The sequence below is a fragment of the Medicago sativa genome, chromosome 3, assembly GCF_051527215.1.
Source record: "Medicago sativa cultivar Bolivia chromosome 3, Bolivia_mono, whole genome shotgun sequence".
NCBI lineage: Eukaryota > Viridiplantae > Streptophyta > Magnoliopsida > Fabales > Fabaceae > Medicago > Medicago sativa.
The window spans coordinates 6,477,007-6,491,666 of NC_140751.1; the positions used below are offsets into that span (position 1 = coordinate 6,477,007).

General features: G+C 35.4%; 1 protein-coding gene across 1 annotated transcript; it reads left to right on the forward strand.

Annotated features, from left to right (window-relative positions):
• The first annotated feature begins 8,889 nt into the window (after window positions 1–8,889).
• LOC146935254 (uncharacterized) lies at window positions 8,890–10,887 on the forward strand. Its single transcript, XM_085750433.1, has 5 exons — window positions 8,890–9,158; window positions 9,249–9,467; window positions 9,556–9,648; window positions 9,729–9,833; window positions 10,578–10,887. The coding sequence occupies exons 1-5, from the start codon at window positions 9,117–9,119 to the stop codon at window positions 10,773–10,775; spliced, it is 657 nt and encodes a 218-aa protein (XP_085606559.1). The 5' UTR covers window positions 8,890–9,116; the 3' UTR covers window positions 10,776–10,887.
• Window positions 10,888–14,660: the final 3,773 nt, after the last annotated feature.

A 14,660-nucleotide genomic window follows, 5' to 3' on the forward strand; every position in this document is an offset into this window, starting at 1 on the left:
AGATTAATAAGGCTTGAAACTTGTTATGAGTAGAGTTCCTTAACCAAGCGTCACACATAACCTACCGATCCATACGAATTCTAGCTTTATTAACAATATTATCACAATCAATTCTAAACTATCCTTCGTGTCCAAAGTGATATAATTAACTCTAAGGTATCATTTAAACATTCGTGTCCAAATCCCTTAAACGATAACAAAGTCGATCGGATAACTTAATCAACCGTGTCCAGCCTGATTAAGTATCTGAAAGCATTAAACTCTTGATTATGGTGATTATCAAAGATTAACAAACTTGTCAAGAATGATGTAACCTAAGATAGATTGCTACTCTAGCTCTAGATTCAAGAGTTTGTGTCCAAAGCATCTTGAATCTCATTGAAAGCATTAACACAAGAATAACAAAAATATTGAATATAAATTGCTAGAACCATAAATTGCAAGATCAAGAGATTACATGTTTAACAAGGATCAAGTACCTCTCATCCCAACAAAGGGTATTTAGCTACACATCATCATGGAAGCCTTGCAAGAATGGATTGAAAAGGAAGGATTCATTACCCTTGTGATGTCTCAACAAAGGAATAAAGATCCAACTTCCAAAATCACTCTCACTCTATATGATCTACCCTATTTCTCTCTATAAAATATCTAAAACTAAAACCTAAGAGAAAAACTAAGAAAATATCAAGCTAAGATCCTCTTCAAAGAGTAGCAAGTGGCTATATAAAGACTTCTGCCCTGCCTGAACTCGCAGCTGAGAGCTACAACACTCGCAATTGCGAGTTGCTTCTCTGGACCAATGAGATGCTGCCACGTCATAAATGAGGAGGTCAAACCGCCTTAACTCGCAGTTGCGAGTAAGGGAGGTCGCAGTTGCGAGTTGCTCGCATTGGCACTCGCAGTTGCGAGTTTGAGTGCGAGTTGCTAAGCCTCCTGGATCAGCTTCTGCCCAAATAGTACTTTTTCATGATTTTTGGTCTTTGATCAGTGTCTTGGGGTAAATTCCTGCATAAAAGGATAGAGTAAGATATATAAAACGTAATAAGGCATTTAACACTTATTTCTCGGCTTTTCCTTCATTAACTTGTAAAACAAGTAACAAAAAGTGCATGAAATATAACATGAAATTAACACTTCTTGGCACTTATCAAACTCTCCCCAACTTAACTCTTTGTTTGTCCTCAAACAAAAGATTGAAAATCAAACAAATTAACAGGACAAGACACAAGTACAAAAGGCTTTTGAAAATTATTTCAGATGAGTGATTTAAAAGTGAATGCGCGAGCAATTCTAAGTTTCCAACTAATCTAAAATTCTACTACCAACATGGGATTAGTCCTAAGTAAAAAGTTCATGTCAAAAATTTCAAGACAATAATACATTTATTTACGAACCACACCTAACACACTTCTTTGAAAGTAGATAAACAATTGAAAACATATAAATGAGGGTTATGAACACACATCCGGAAATCAAGTTAACATTCCAATCAAGTTATGTGTCCATCCAAATATCATTTCAAAAGGCATAAAAAACATGGATCAAAAGGTCTTTGAGGGTTATAACTTGGCTTGGCTACAAAAGAAATGTCATATGTGGGGCAATTGAAATCAAAAAGCCTATCAAAGAGGAACATTCCTTGTATCAACCATTAAAATTCACAATCTTATCTACCAATCATTACAAACCCTTGGTGCTTAAACATGACAAACTTTGATCTTGACAACTTATTTTCTTTTTAGATTTTTCTTTCTTTTTCTCTTTTTCTTTTCATGTACACATTGTTTTTCTTTTCTTTTTGTATTTACAACAACATGTTGTCTTGATCAAAGATAAAATTACACCATTATACTTGACATAAGATTTACATCTATCTTCTCTCCCCAATTTGAATCAAAATACCCTATTTGAATGTTCCTCTACTCTAAGGCAAAAGGGACAAATAAACATTGAAGGTTTAGGGTTCAACAATTAAAAACATATCAGAGTCTTAAAGTGCGTAAAAAATGAACTGGATTTTGAAAAATTTAAAGGCAACTTCATCAAGCATTGTGCTTATGAATTGACAGTTCATAATTGATGACTCCGATTCATTTGGCTCAAGTGGGTTAGCAAGTACTTGCTCTTCTCACAAGGTAGTCTATTTGTGGTCAAGTATGTTTCACTCAATAACAAAAATGTGCCTTGATCACTTCCATGCCTTCACACAATTTAAAACAATTATTGGATTTAAAATAACACAATCGAGTTAAATAATGAATTCCGGTCTCCTTGCATATGTACAAACACTTGAGGTTTCCTCACTTTTAGGCTAGAACTAAGTGGTTCAAAAATAAATATATTATTGCAAAGAACTAAATGAAATGAAATTTGTACAAAGTACTTGTTCCATATTCGAGTAAAGACCTAGAAAAACTGAAAACTTGTACCTTGGCTTTGCGCTTTAATCACAACTATGAATCATTATCAATCATCTGAGAGTTGAAAATTAAGCAAGAGTGATACGCAAGAAACTTCCACAATTTTTAAATTAAAACCAAATGAAGTACTTGAAAAATGCTAACACATTATTTTACTATAAAATAAAATTAAACAATACTAATATAAATACGAACATCATAATACTAATTAACACGAAACAAAAGTTACCATACATCAATATCCAAAATACTTAAACAAAATACTGATAAAACAAAGCATGAGTCAATGTGCTAAAATGAAATAACCAAAACAAAAATATTGTTCACAAAGTAACAAAAGAAAAAGCAAATAACAGCTAAGGAAGACAGCAAGAATTGAATGAAAGCTTGATAATAAAATCATTCAAAAAGGTCTAGCTTTCAAGTCTTTTCTTCCTCCTCAAGACTGCATGTCATCATCATCTGACCCATGTGGGGTTGAAGTAGCACTGGGAACTCTATCCGGATCATCCTGCTCATTATCATCACCACCTACATCTTCATCCATGTTTGCATCCTCCTGACCTGCAAAGTAACTACCCCCTCCATAGGGACCTGGCATGCCCTCAGGCCAATTCACGTAACTCTGAAAAGCGGGAGGTGTCATAAACTGGTCCATGATCTCTGGAGGGTACCCGAACTGCTGCTGCATCAGATACTGAGACTGCTGGAAGTACATATTAGCTCGGTTGGTGGCTTCCAGCATCTTCCAAGTGTGCATGTTACTCTGATGTTGCCACTGAGCAAAGCTGGCTAAATCAAAATCAGCAGAGGGCTGCTCGGATTGTGAGGGAGGTGCCCTAGAAGATGAAGCTTGCTTACCCTTACCCTTATCCTTCTTAGATTCACCCATGATGTAACGGGTAATGAAGGCATCATCAATGGGGTTTTTGATTATTTCATGATAATCAGAGGGCATCCGCATGTGGGTGTCTTTGATCAGACCCATGATTAAACTAGGAAAGGAGAGGCGGGTTTTTGGCTCACCATGGCCTTGAAGCACGACCAACTTCAGTTGCCAAGCAATGGTTCGGGCTATGTCTACCTTGATGCCTTTGAGAATATAATAAATTAATGGGCAAACATCAACGGTGCAATCGGCCATATGACTATTGGGCTTGACATTGTGTAATAGGAACCGAAAGATAAGTTTGGCCGGTGGTTTCATGAGTTTGAATTGGGCAATGTTCTCTCTCCCCGCATCACTTTTGTCATAGGTTTCCCCCTCTAACATTATGAACTTTTTAATTTCATCGTGGTGCTCATCAAGGAGAAAATGGCCTAGGTTTTGCTTGTTATGGAAATCATCAATCCCATTCTCAGTCTCAACATCTAGGTCGAAAGGATTTCCTAGGAATGTGTTTATGGCATCACGATCAAACTTGATTGTCCTACCCCTCACAAAGGTTTCAAAAGTGAAAGGGTCGGTTTGAGGGTTTTGAGGAAGGGCATTGGCATAGAATTCTCTCACCAATTCAGCATTGATTTTTGTTATTGGGTTAAGAAGTCTGGTCCACCCTTGGTCAAGGAAAAGTTTATGAAAGTGGCCATATGGTCCCTCAGGTTTGATTTGAACTACCCTTTCCATCCACAAGGACTGTTTTAGCAGTGCATTGTACCTATTTTGGTGGTACCTAGACAGGAATTTCTCCCTATCATAGGACTGGTTTTGGGGTGGGGGTTGAGGTACGGATGACTCGCCTTGCTTTCTCTTACCCGTATTAACTCTTTTAGGTGCCATGCCTGCAAAACAACCAGAAAAATACCATACAACATAGAATATACAATTAAAACCAGTATGGAACAAAATAAAACAAATGCAGGTTCAAAGAGTTGAAAATCACAGAAACATGCAACAAGTTCTGCTGTAACTCGCAGTTGCGAGTAGATGCACTCGCAGTTGCGAGTTCAGGTTGCTACTCGCAGATGCGAGTTAATTCACTCGCAGTTGCGAGTTGCCCAGAAATTGGCAAAACTCGAATTTTTTTTTCAAACTTTGTTCAGCACCATTGTGTTCTAACCCTCAACAAAACATTTACGACCCCTATATTGATAATTAGATGAAATAAAACATGCATTGGTTCATAAAATCGAATTTGTGCCACAAAACCCTAATTTTATTTAAAAAAAATTACAAAAGAGTTATTAACAGATGTGGCTTAGAGTGAAAAACATTACAAACTATGCAAGATTCTATTTCATCACAATAATATGGGTGACATTTGTACAGATTCAGAATTCCCAAAACAATCTTCTACCCTAGGGTTTATGTGCATTCACGTATTTACAGTTAAAAGGTACAAGCAACAAACCTGAAATTGAAAAGAATACAAGTGCAGAAATGAATTGGAAGATGAAATTTGACTTGCTTTGGACTTGATTGAAACTTTGAATGATTTGGGGTTTGTGTTGACAAGGGTTTGTGTTGAGAGAAGAAATTGTTTTGAAATTTTTGTGGTGAGAGAAACAAAACAGAAAAAATGAAGAGATAATGAGTGGGTGACGGGAGTTATTGCTAGTTAGTGGCATTGATTTTCGTAACTACCTAAAACTGCAGCTACTCGCAAGTGCGAGCAGAGTTACTCGCAGATGCGAGTGTTTTGGTGGTCAACTTGGTCAAAACCCACTCAGCTCGCAGTTGCGAGCTGTTTTACCCGCAGTTGCGAGTAATTATGGTTCAGATTTTTGCCCTCTGCTTGGCTTCTGTTTTTGGATGTTTTGATGCATGCACATGACTCTAATATCTAATTATGCATTAAAACACTAAATGGACTTACAAAATTGGGTTGCCTCCCAACAAGCGCTTGTTTAACGTCGTTAGCTCGACTCCTTTTTCGTTAGGGTGGCCAAAATGAAACGGCAATACATCATCCTTTGAAATCCTACGTTTTGGTAGGAATTCCATGAACTTTAGGAACAAATGACTTGGAGTCCATGACCTCCCTAGATTTGGTTTATTGAACAAGGTGCAAATTTCATCAATTACCCGATCGATTCCTACCTTGTTCATTTTCTTCCCTCTTGCTTCCATTAAATCTTCCTTGATTAGTAACCGTTCCTTTTTCTCAACCACCATTGCTTCTTCAATATCAACAATTGTAACTTCCTCATTTTGAACAACAACTTCTTCAACAATCTCTCCTTCTCTCTCAAACATATTTGGATTATTTTCTTGTTCTCCAAGAGTGGATTGATTGTTGGCTTGGTTATCCATGATTTGTGCTTGAATCAACTCAATTAGAAGTGATAAAGTCTTCAATCTTTGGTTGTTATCTTGCATGTTTATCATGGATTGTTGCATGAAGATATTCAAAGTATTTTCTATCACCAAATATCTTTCATCTTCATAAGAATGTTGCGGATATTGTTGATAGGATTCATACTCGGGTGGAGTATAGAAGTTGCTATAACCATGATCAGCCATGATTGTGGCTAGGTGATGATCCTAAAACGGAAACAACTAACAAGAAACTTTTCTTTGTTTATCAACAAGGGGTTAGTACAAACAACTATCAAGAAATGAAAACTATTTATGGATTATGTACGAATGCTTAAAATGATAAATCAATCATTCTATCTATGATAACTAAACACCATTCCCCGGCAACGGCGCCATTTTGGTGAAATAGTTTTGCATCAAACAAGATAAGTATTTGTGTATCGTCTCCACAGGGAATAGTGCGTTATCAAGGACATTCCAACATCAATTATCATTCAAAGTATTAAGAGTACTTGCTTGTTTGAATTGTAATTAGCTAAACTAAATTGCAAAAAGTAAAAGATGAGATTAATAAGGCTTGAAACTTGTTAGGAGAAGAGTTCCTTAACCAAGCGTCACACATAACCTACCGATCCATACAAATTCTAGCTTTATTAACAATATTATCACAATCAATCCTAAACTATCCTTCGTGTCCAAAGTGATATAATTAACTCTAAGGTATCGTTTAAACATTCGTGTCCAAATCCCTTGAATGATAACAAAGTCGATCGGATAACTTAATCGACCGTGTCCTGCCTGATTAAGTATCTGAAAGCATTAAACTTTTGATTATGGTGATTATCAAAGATTAAAAAACTTGTCAAGAATGATGTAACCTAAGATAGATTGCTACTCTAGCTCTAGATTCAAGAGTTTGTGTCCAAAGCATCTTGAATCTCATTGAAAGCATTAACACAAGAATAACAACAATATTGAATATAAATTGCTAGAACCATAAATTGCAAGATCAAGAGATTACATGTTTAACAAGGATCAAGTAGCTCTCATCCCAACAAAGGGTATTTAGCTACACATCATCATGGAAGCCTTGCAAGGATGGATTGAAAAGGAAGGATTCATTACCCTTGTGATGTCTCAACAAAGGAATAAAGATCCAACTTCCAAAATCACTCTCACTCTATATGATCTACCCTATTTCTCTCTATAAAATATCTAAAACTAAAACCTAAGAGAAAAACTAAGAAAATATCAAGCTAAGATCCTCTTCAAAGAGTAGCAAGTGGCTATATAAAGACTTCTGCCCTGCCTGAACTCGCAGCTGCGAGCTACAACACTCGCAATTGCGAGTTGCTTCTCTGGACCAATGAGATGCTGCCACGTCATAAATGAGGAGGTCAAACCGCCCTAACTCGCAGTTGCGAGTAAGGGAGCTCGCAGTTGCGAGTTGCTCGCATTGGCACTCGCAGTTGCGAGTTTGAGTGCGAGTTGCTAAGCCTCCTGGATCAGCTTCTGCCCAAATAGTACTTTTTCATGATTTTTGGTCTTTGATCAGTGTCTTGGGGTAAATTCCTGCATAAAAGGATAGAGTAAGATATATAAAACGTAATAAGGCATTTAACACTTATTTCTCGGCTTTTCCTTCATTAACTTGTAAAACAAGTAACAAAAAGTGCATGAAATATAACATGAAATTAACACTTCTTGGCACTTATCACATATGTATGAATTTATATGAAATATATATAAATTTTTAAATTTGGTAGGGTCTTGCGATCCGTGTTACGATCCCCCGATTCACGATCTCATGGGTCCTACCCGATCTTACTTAGTATCTCGAGTTTGTCTACCTTGGGTGTATTGCTCTAATTAGACTTTTGAAAAACCAAACATGGCCTAAATTTGTTGTTAGGTAACAATTGATTAACCATTGTGAGTAGTAACACAACACAAATTTAGCCTTAAAAAACATCACAGGCACTAGGAGGTGTAATACATCAATTGAACTGTTTAGCTTTAGAATCCATTGACCGGAAAGAAGAAAAAAGAACTTTCATATTGGGAAAGAGAGCTGCTACTTGGAGATCAGCTCTCTTCCACACACCAGCTTATAGACTGTCATCTCTCCGTCATGACAGCACCAAAAACTTTCACGTGTATGTTTGGTGCTGTTTTTTCCGTTTGGCTTTCTGGAGCGCCTATGTGTGTGCACCGGGCAGTATTGTAGTCCTGTTTTCTGGCCGTTTCTGCTGTGTGTATGCAATCATCTTGTTATATAATATGTTGTTTTAAAAAAAAAGTGATGCTTGACTAACATTACAAGACATTGTTACCTTACCAGAGAATTTTGCGATAGGATTGATCACTTTTGCTTACAATCTCAATATGTGATAAATTTTTAAACTCTTTTTTTAATAGAAATAATAAATTATTAAACTCTGGTTGGTCATTTCTTCAGTTTTACTTGGCAGGTGTAACAACTTATGTGAGGTTTTGCCCCATGTAAAGCATAATTATGATTATGTTGTTATTATATTTCTCTTGATTTTTAATTTGATAACTCTGATCTAGAATCTAGAATGGCTATTGTTATTTATGACTATTGTTTCTGCAACTGATTCTAGAATCTAGAATGGGTGTGTTAAAATGGCTATTGTTATGACCAGTGTTGAAATATTATGACTATTATTTCTGCAACTGAATCTAGAATGGCTTTATGGTTTTATGGTCCTATTCATGTGCACTTTTACATATAACTTGCTTCTGTTATGCACTTGGAAGAGTCTTGTGTTAACAAGATTGAATACTTCCTTCCCCTGTAACAGCCCAGGTGGGTCCCGCACCTATTAGTGGGGCCGTCCCACTACCCCGGCACTGTCACTCACAAGCTTAATCACTACCCCCTTCACTAGTAGTGTTTTTGCCTCCCGTGGGAATCGAACCTAGTACCTGTGAATAAGTACTACTTCAATGCATTCCCACTACCAATTGAGCTACTAGCTCAATTGGTAGTGGGAATGCATTGAAGTAGTACTTATCCCCAGGTACTAGGTTCGATTCCCACGGGAGGCAAAAACACTACTAGAGGAGGGGGGTAGTGATTAAGCTTGTGAGTGACAGTGCCGGGGTAGTGGGACGACCCCACTAATAGGTGCGGGACCCACCTGGGCTGTTACATCCCCTCCCTTTCTCTTTTATCTATTTTAGTTAATTTTCCGAATGGAAAATAGAGGATGGGTACATGATCTAACAAAAGAAAGTGAAGAATTTCTGAGGGGTTAATATACTCACTTAATTTCTACCCAAAGAATTTCTCTTGTAGTCTCAAGCACGGTCGATTCATTGGTGACGAAGGGTCAACTCTTACTCGTTTCATAGGGAGTTTGGTTCGAAGGAAACAATATGCTCCAATTAATCTCACATCTAGGAAAGATATGCCTGCTAAGAATAAGAATGACATGGTTTTGCAAATAGAGGTATTATATTAACAATATATTTAAATAATTATGTACCCATTTTTTTTATCACTAATGTTGTATTTACTTAACATATCTATATATGTGTAGAAATTCTTTGGGTTTGATCCTCCTATGAATGAGACTACAAGAGAATATCTGATACATGAGATGAATATGAAGTGGAAACAATGGAAGTGTTTTATAAAAGGAAAGACATTTGACGCAAGTAAAATGGAAGAAGAAGTTGCAAATGCTTTACTAGATTCTCGAGTTGACCGAAGTCAATATCGTGAATTGGTTCATCATTGGTTTTCTGAAGAGGCACAAGTAAGTCAAATTTAAAAGAGTCTCATACTATAAAAATCTTCGAACTTGGTTCCTTCTTTCGACTAACATTATGTTGTATCAATTGTAGAAGGAAAGTAAAATGAATAGTCAGAATCGTAAAAGATATGAAGATATTCATTGCATGGGTACAAAAAGTCTCCCAAAATTGATCAATGAGAAGGTTAGTTAATATTTGAACTTATAATTGAATAAATTGTATTTATAAAACAATTACTTATAATTTCATTTGTTTGGTATTAGAAAGAAAAAGCCAAAGGAGTGTCGCCCACACGCAAAGAGATTTACATTGATACACATACTCGTAAAGATGGTTCAATTGTTAATGTACATGCTGCAAGATTTATAGTAAGACTTTCTTTCGTTCATACCTTTTTTGATTCTATAACTTATACTGAAACGATATGTTAAATCAATGAAATTGGATCCCCGGCTGTTGTATAAAATTGAATGTTGTATAAAATTGAATTATGACCATAAGAATTGAAACTGGTTCAATTGTTCTGTTTTAATTGTTCCGAATTATGTTCTGATTGTGACATAAAATTGGCCTTGCTTATTCAATTTTACTTGTTTTGTAACAATTGTTCTGGTTCAGTTGTTCTGATTGAATTTTGTTCTGAAGTTTGTTTTGCAAGTATAGTTCAGTTAGTTCCCTTTGAATGATTTTTATGATGCCATTCAAGTGGGGAATTTTGTTATTTATATTGGCCTCATTTCGGATTGTCTTGTCATGATTCTGTGTGATTTTATTGTTGGTAAAATTGAACTAGTTGTTACAAATAACTGATATATTCGAATGAGCGGTCCCTATTCGAATGACCATCCACAACCATTACTTTGATCCTCCTTATTCTGTTTTAATTGTTCTGGTTCAGTTGTTCTAATTTAATTATATTCTGAATTTTGTTTTAAATTAATGAACTCTGTTTTGAATTCTGTTCTGAATTATGTTCAATTGTTCTATTTTAATGAACATTTTTGTTCTGATTATGACATAAAAGTGACCCTTTTCAATTGTTTTGATAGTCATATTAATGAATTCTATTTTAAAATGTATTCTTATAATCTATATATCTTATAATTTTTCAGGAAGAACTAAACAAACATAATAATGAGGCAGAAACTTCTCAATCGGTTGGGACACAAAGTCATATGCCTTGGAAGAATGACATTTATTCCCGAGTAAAAGGAGCTAAAAAGAGGGGACATGTGTGTCGTATAGGCAATATTCCCAAACCTAAGAAATCAAAAGCTTCTTTGTCTAAAAATCAAAAAATTGAGGGATGAACTTAAGAAAATGCAAGAGAGGACAAATGTGTTTATGGCAAATATGATGTCAGTGATACAAAATCGATTATCTCAAGAAGATTTGAATGATATTTTACAAGCTGCAAAACAGGTATATTATATAATTGATATTTTAGTTTTCGAGTTCAGATTTCGAATATTATGATAACATGAATTAAGTAGAGTTTGTAACATATTTTCTTTTTATTTTTAATAGGCCTCGGATGATGCTAGTGCTCCAAACCATATAATCTCTTCAAGTCGATGTAGTGATAAAGACGGAAGAGAGGAAGATTAGAAATTGTTTTTATCTTGGATATGTTTAGGCTCATCTAGTGTTTTTTTTTATTTAGTATCTATTTTTGTGTTGGTTATTATATAAAATTGACATTATTTTGATATTTGATATGTTTGTAAGACTTACTACTTTGATCATATAATTGAAATTTTCTTTGATGTTACCTTAAATTTTGTGTAGTGCAATAAAAAAGTATTGCCGAATATATTATTTTTTTGGTTACAAATTATTGTGAAAATTTTATTATTATTAAAAAATAGTTATAATAGGGTGAATTTTATTTAAAAAAAAAAAAAAAAGAACCTATAGCAACGGACAATTTGGTCCTATACCAACGGTGCCTAAAGCTATTTAATAGGTGTAATATGTCGTTGCTATAGCTCCTAAATCTATAGCATCAAGCTAATTTTCCGTTGGTATAAGTTATTGGGACGGCATTCTTGCCGTTGGTATAAGCATAGTATCCTAGACGGCAGCAGGTGGGCGTTGGTATAGCTTTTATGACCCATATCAACGGTTTCTGCCGTTGCTAAATGACAAGTTTCTTGTAGTGTTTCTTAATCAATCTCAAAAACTTCAATCAACCTAACCTTTAAAAAACAAATCTCTAAAGAGAAAGGCTTCGTTAATAAAAAACATCTCATTTCCACAATATCCTTGATCTTCTTAAACAATAAAATATTCGTTGAAGTTTGAAAGAAGAGAAGGATTTTCCATACTCAAAGAGAAAGGGTCATATAGATGAGTTTGAAACAAATATCAATTTTAGTTGAGTTTGAAACAAATATCAATTTTAGTTGAGTTTGATTGATAAAGAAAGAGATTGAGTTCGATTGTGTTGGAAGGAATGGATTGAGTTGTGATTGGGTTTTAGAGAGAGAAACAAAGGATTGAGCTGCAATTTGTGTATGAAATCAGAGATCTACGATTGAGATTGGACGGGACATGATTGAGTTTGCCACTGTTGCCATCCGAGAGAGCATTGATTGAGTTCAAAGGAAGGAAGGAATGGTTTTGAGATAAAGAGAAGGGGTTTCGAAGGGAGAGAAAGGTTCTGAGAGAGAAAGAAGATTGTTAAATATAGGAAGGAAAAGGGTTAGAGAGAGAGAGAGAGAGGGTTTTGAGTTTTTTTTTTTTGTGAAAGTTGATGAAGGTGATATTGACGATGATGAAGAAGATGTTTGAAGTAGACGAAGATAGGGAAAAACATTAGGTGGTCATAGTGCACTATTACTTACAATAGACCTCGTATGATTTTTTTTTGACAAATAAATCAAACGATTAAGATTAAAAAATTAAGGCTTAAATAGGTCTATAGTCCCTACAAATATAGGTAATTTCAATTTTGGTCCCTGAAGTTACTAATCCTTCCATTTTGCCATTGCAAATATTAATCATTTGAAATTTAATCCTAATCACATTATTTTAGTGATGTGGACAGTCATTAGCGACATGGGGCCTATCTGTCAAGTGGTGACCGGGTATAAGTGAGTCCATGTCAGCAAGGCATACATGAATTGACATTTTTGCTCTTAATGAAACAGCCCACACTTGAAATGTCTATTTTGCCCATGTCTTTATCTTCCCTCTTATTCCCTCTTCTTCTCCATTAAACCCTAAACCTAGTTGCTTCACATGCCCATTTCATTTCCATCCAAATTCTTTCCAATGGCTTTCACTTCACCTTCTCTCACTTCTCACTTTCTCCCTCTCCCCAACAAAACCCCATCCTTTGCAACCATGGAAGATTCCGATTGCGAAATTGTGGAGCTTGACGCCATGGATTTGCTCGCGGAATATCTCCACTTCAGCGAGATATGCGAAGAAAGAAATGGAGATGATGATGCTTATGCATAAACCTCATTCTTCTCTCTCTCTTTCTCTGGGTTTCGTCACGAACTATACCAAATCCTAGGGTTCATCCTTTCCCCTTCTTGATCCATATATTCTCGATTCAATTCATTTCTTCGTCAATTCCATCGAGGTTTTTCATATGGAAACTTCTATCTGTTTTTTCTTGGATCAAATTTAAGTTTTTGGTTTCAAAGGAAAGTTCCAGATTCCATGAAAATTTGCTGGATTTTTCAGTACATTTGTTTGTAAATTTAGTTAATTTGGATTTTCTTTCGTGTGATTATGCTGGTGATGGAAAGACTAGTGATGTTGGAGATGAAGACTGAGGTGGCATGAACTAGGGCGGCGACGTTGACTATGGTGTTGTGGAGGGCGCATCGATTTTGATGGACACGACAAAAATAAGATTTGGGATGAAAGAATGAATGAATGAAGGAAATTTTGAAGAAGCAGAACGCAGATGATGAAGAAGAAGGGAAGAAGAAAAATCATAAGACTGACGGAAGAAGATGGAAGGGAAAATTGTCATTTCACCTGTGTATGTGTTCATTAAGGGCAAAAACATCCATTCACGCCATTTTTTATGAGTGAACACTGTGATTACATAGTCAGCTCCTGCCATGTCACTAATCAAATGCCATATCAGTAATTAAATATGATTAATAAGTTCAAAGACTAAAATTCAAATGGTCTATATTTGCAAGGACATAAGACATATTTAAGCAAAAAATTAATGAAGTTTATACTGGAGCACCTATAATGTTAGTCCACCATAGACATTTGGGGCTTATCCATTGACTGAAGGGACTAAAATGTGTAATGGAGATGAACTTAAGGGACTCATATAATGCAAAAACTAATTATGGGACCAAAGTGAAACCAGAAAAGATAGTTAAGGGACGAAAAAATCAATTTAGTCAACTTTTCTCTTTTTAAATAGAAGAAGTTACAGCTTTGCTAGAAGTCTATTTAGTTAAAAAAAAAAGTTAGACCACAAATCATTTTTTTGAAGAAGTTAAAATGGGATATATTAACACAAACCACCAAGTCCTCCTTGCACAAGAAGTGGTAGAACGGACTATGGAACATTTATAACAGTTACATCAATATCTTGAGAAAACACAACTGAAACAAAAACCAAAAAAACAAGTTGGGCATTAAAAGCAACCAAACATGTTAAGAGATTAAACCACTTGAAGTGATAGTCAAAAACGAATGTATATTTCACTTTTGACCACCTACAAGATTGTAACTTAATTTTGTCTAGCAAACGTTGCAAAGTTTCCTGCTTATACTTGAAAATTCTTGAATTTGTTTCTTTCCATATAACCCAAATAGTTGAGAGCCAGATTAGCTGCATAAATGGACTAAAATTTATTTTAGAATCCTACTAAGCATCCGAATTGAAGTAAATGATCCGAAATACGCGCCAAATTAATCATAACAAGACTTAGCCAATGAGAGAAACAAGGGATTGAGCTGTAATTTGTGTATGAAATCGAAGAGAGCTACAATTGAGATTGGACGAGACACAATTGGATTTGCCACTGTTACCATTGAAGAGAGCTTTGCTTGGGTTCAAAGGAAGGAATGGATTTGAGATAGAGAGAAGGGGTTACAAAGGGAGAGAAAGGGTTCTAAGAGTGAAAAAAAGCTTATGTGATATCAGAAGGAAGGGGGGAAGAGAGAGAGAATAGTTCGAGTATTTTTTTTTTGTGAAGGTTGATGAAGTT

Bases quoted from the DNA above. Each gene is read 5' to 3' on its own strand.
- LOC146935254 (XM_085750433.1), top strand. From the start codon at position 9,117: ATGCCTGCTAAGAATAAGAATGACATGGTTTTGCAAATAGAG. The intron at 9,468-9,555 runs GTAAGTCAAATT...TATCAATTGTAG, and splicing joins GGTTTTCTGAAGAGGCACAA to AAGGAAAGTAAAATGAATAG. The intron at 9,834-10,577 runs GTAAGACTTTCT...ATAATTTTTCAG, and splicing joins TACATGCTGCAAGATTTATA to GAAGAACTAAACAAACATAA.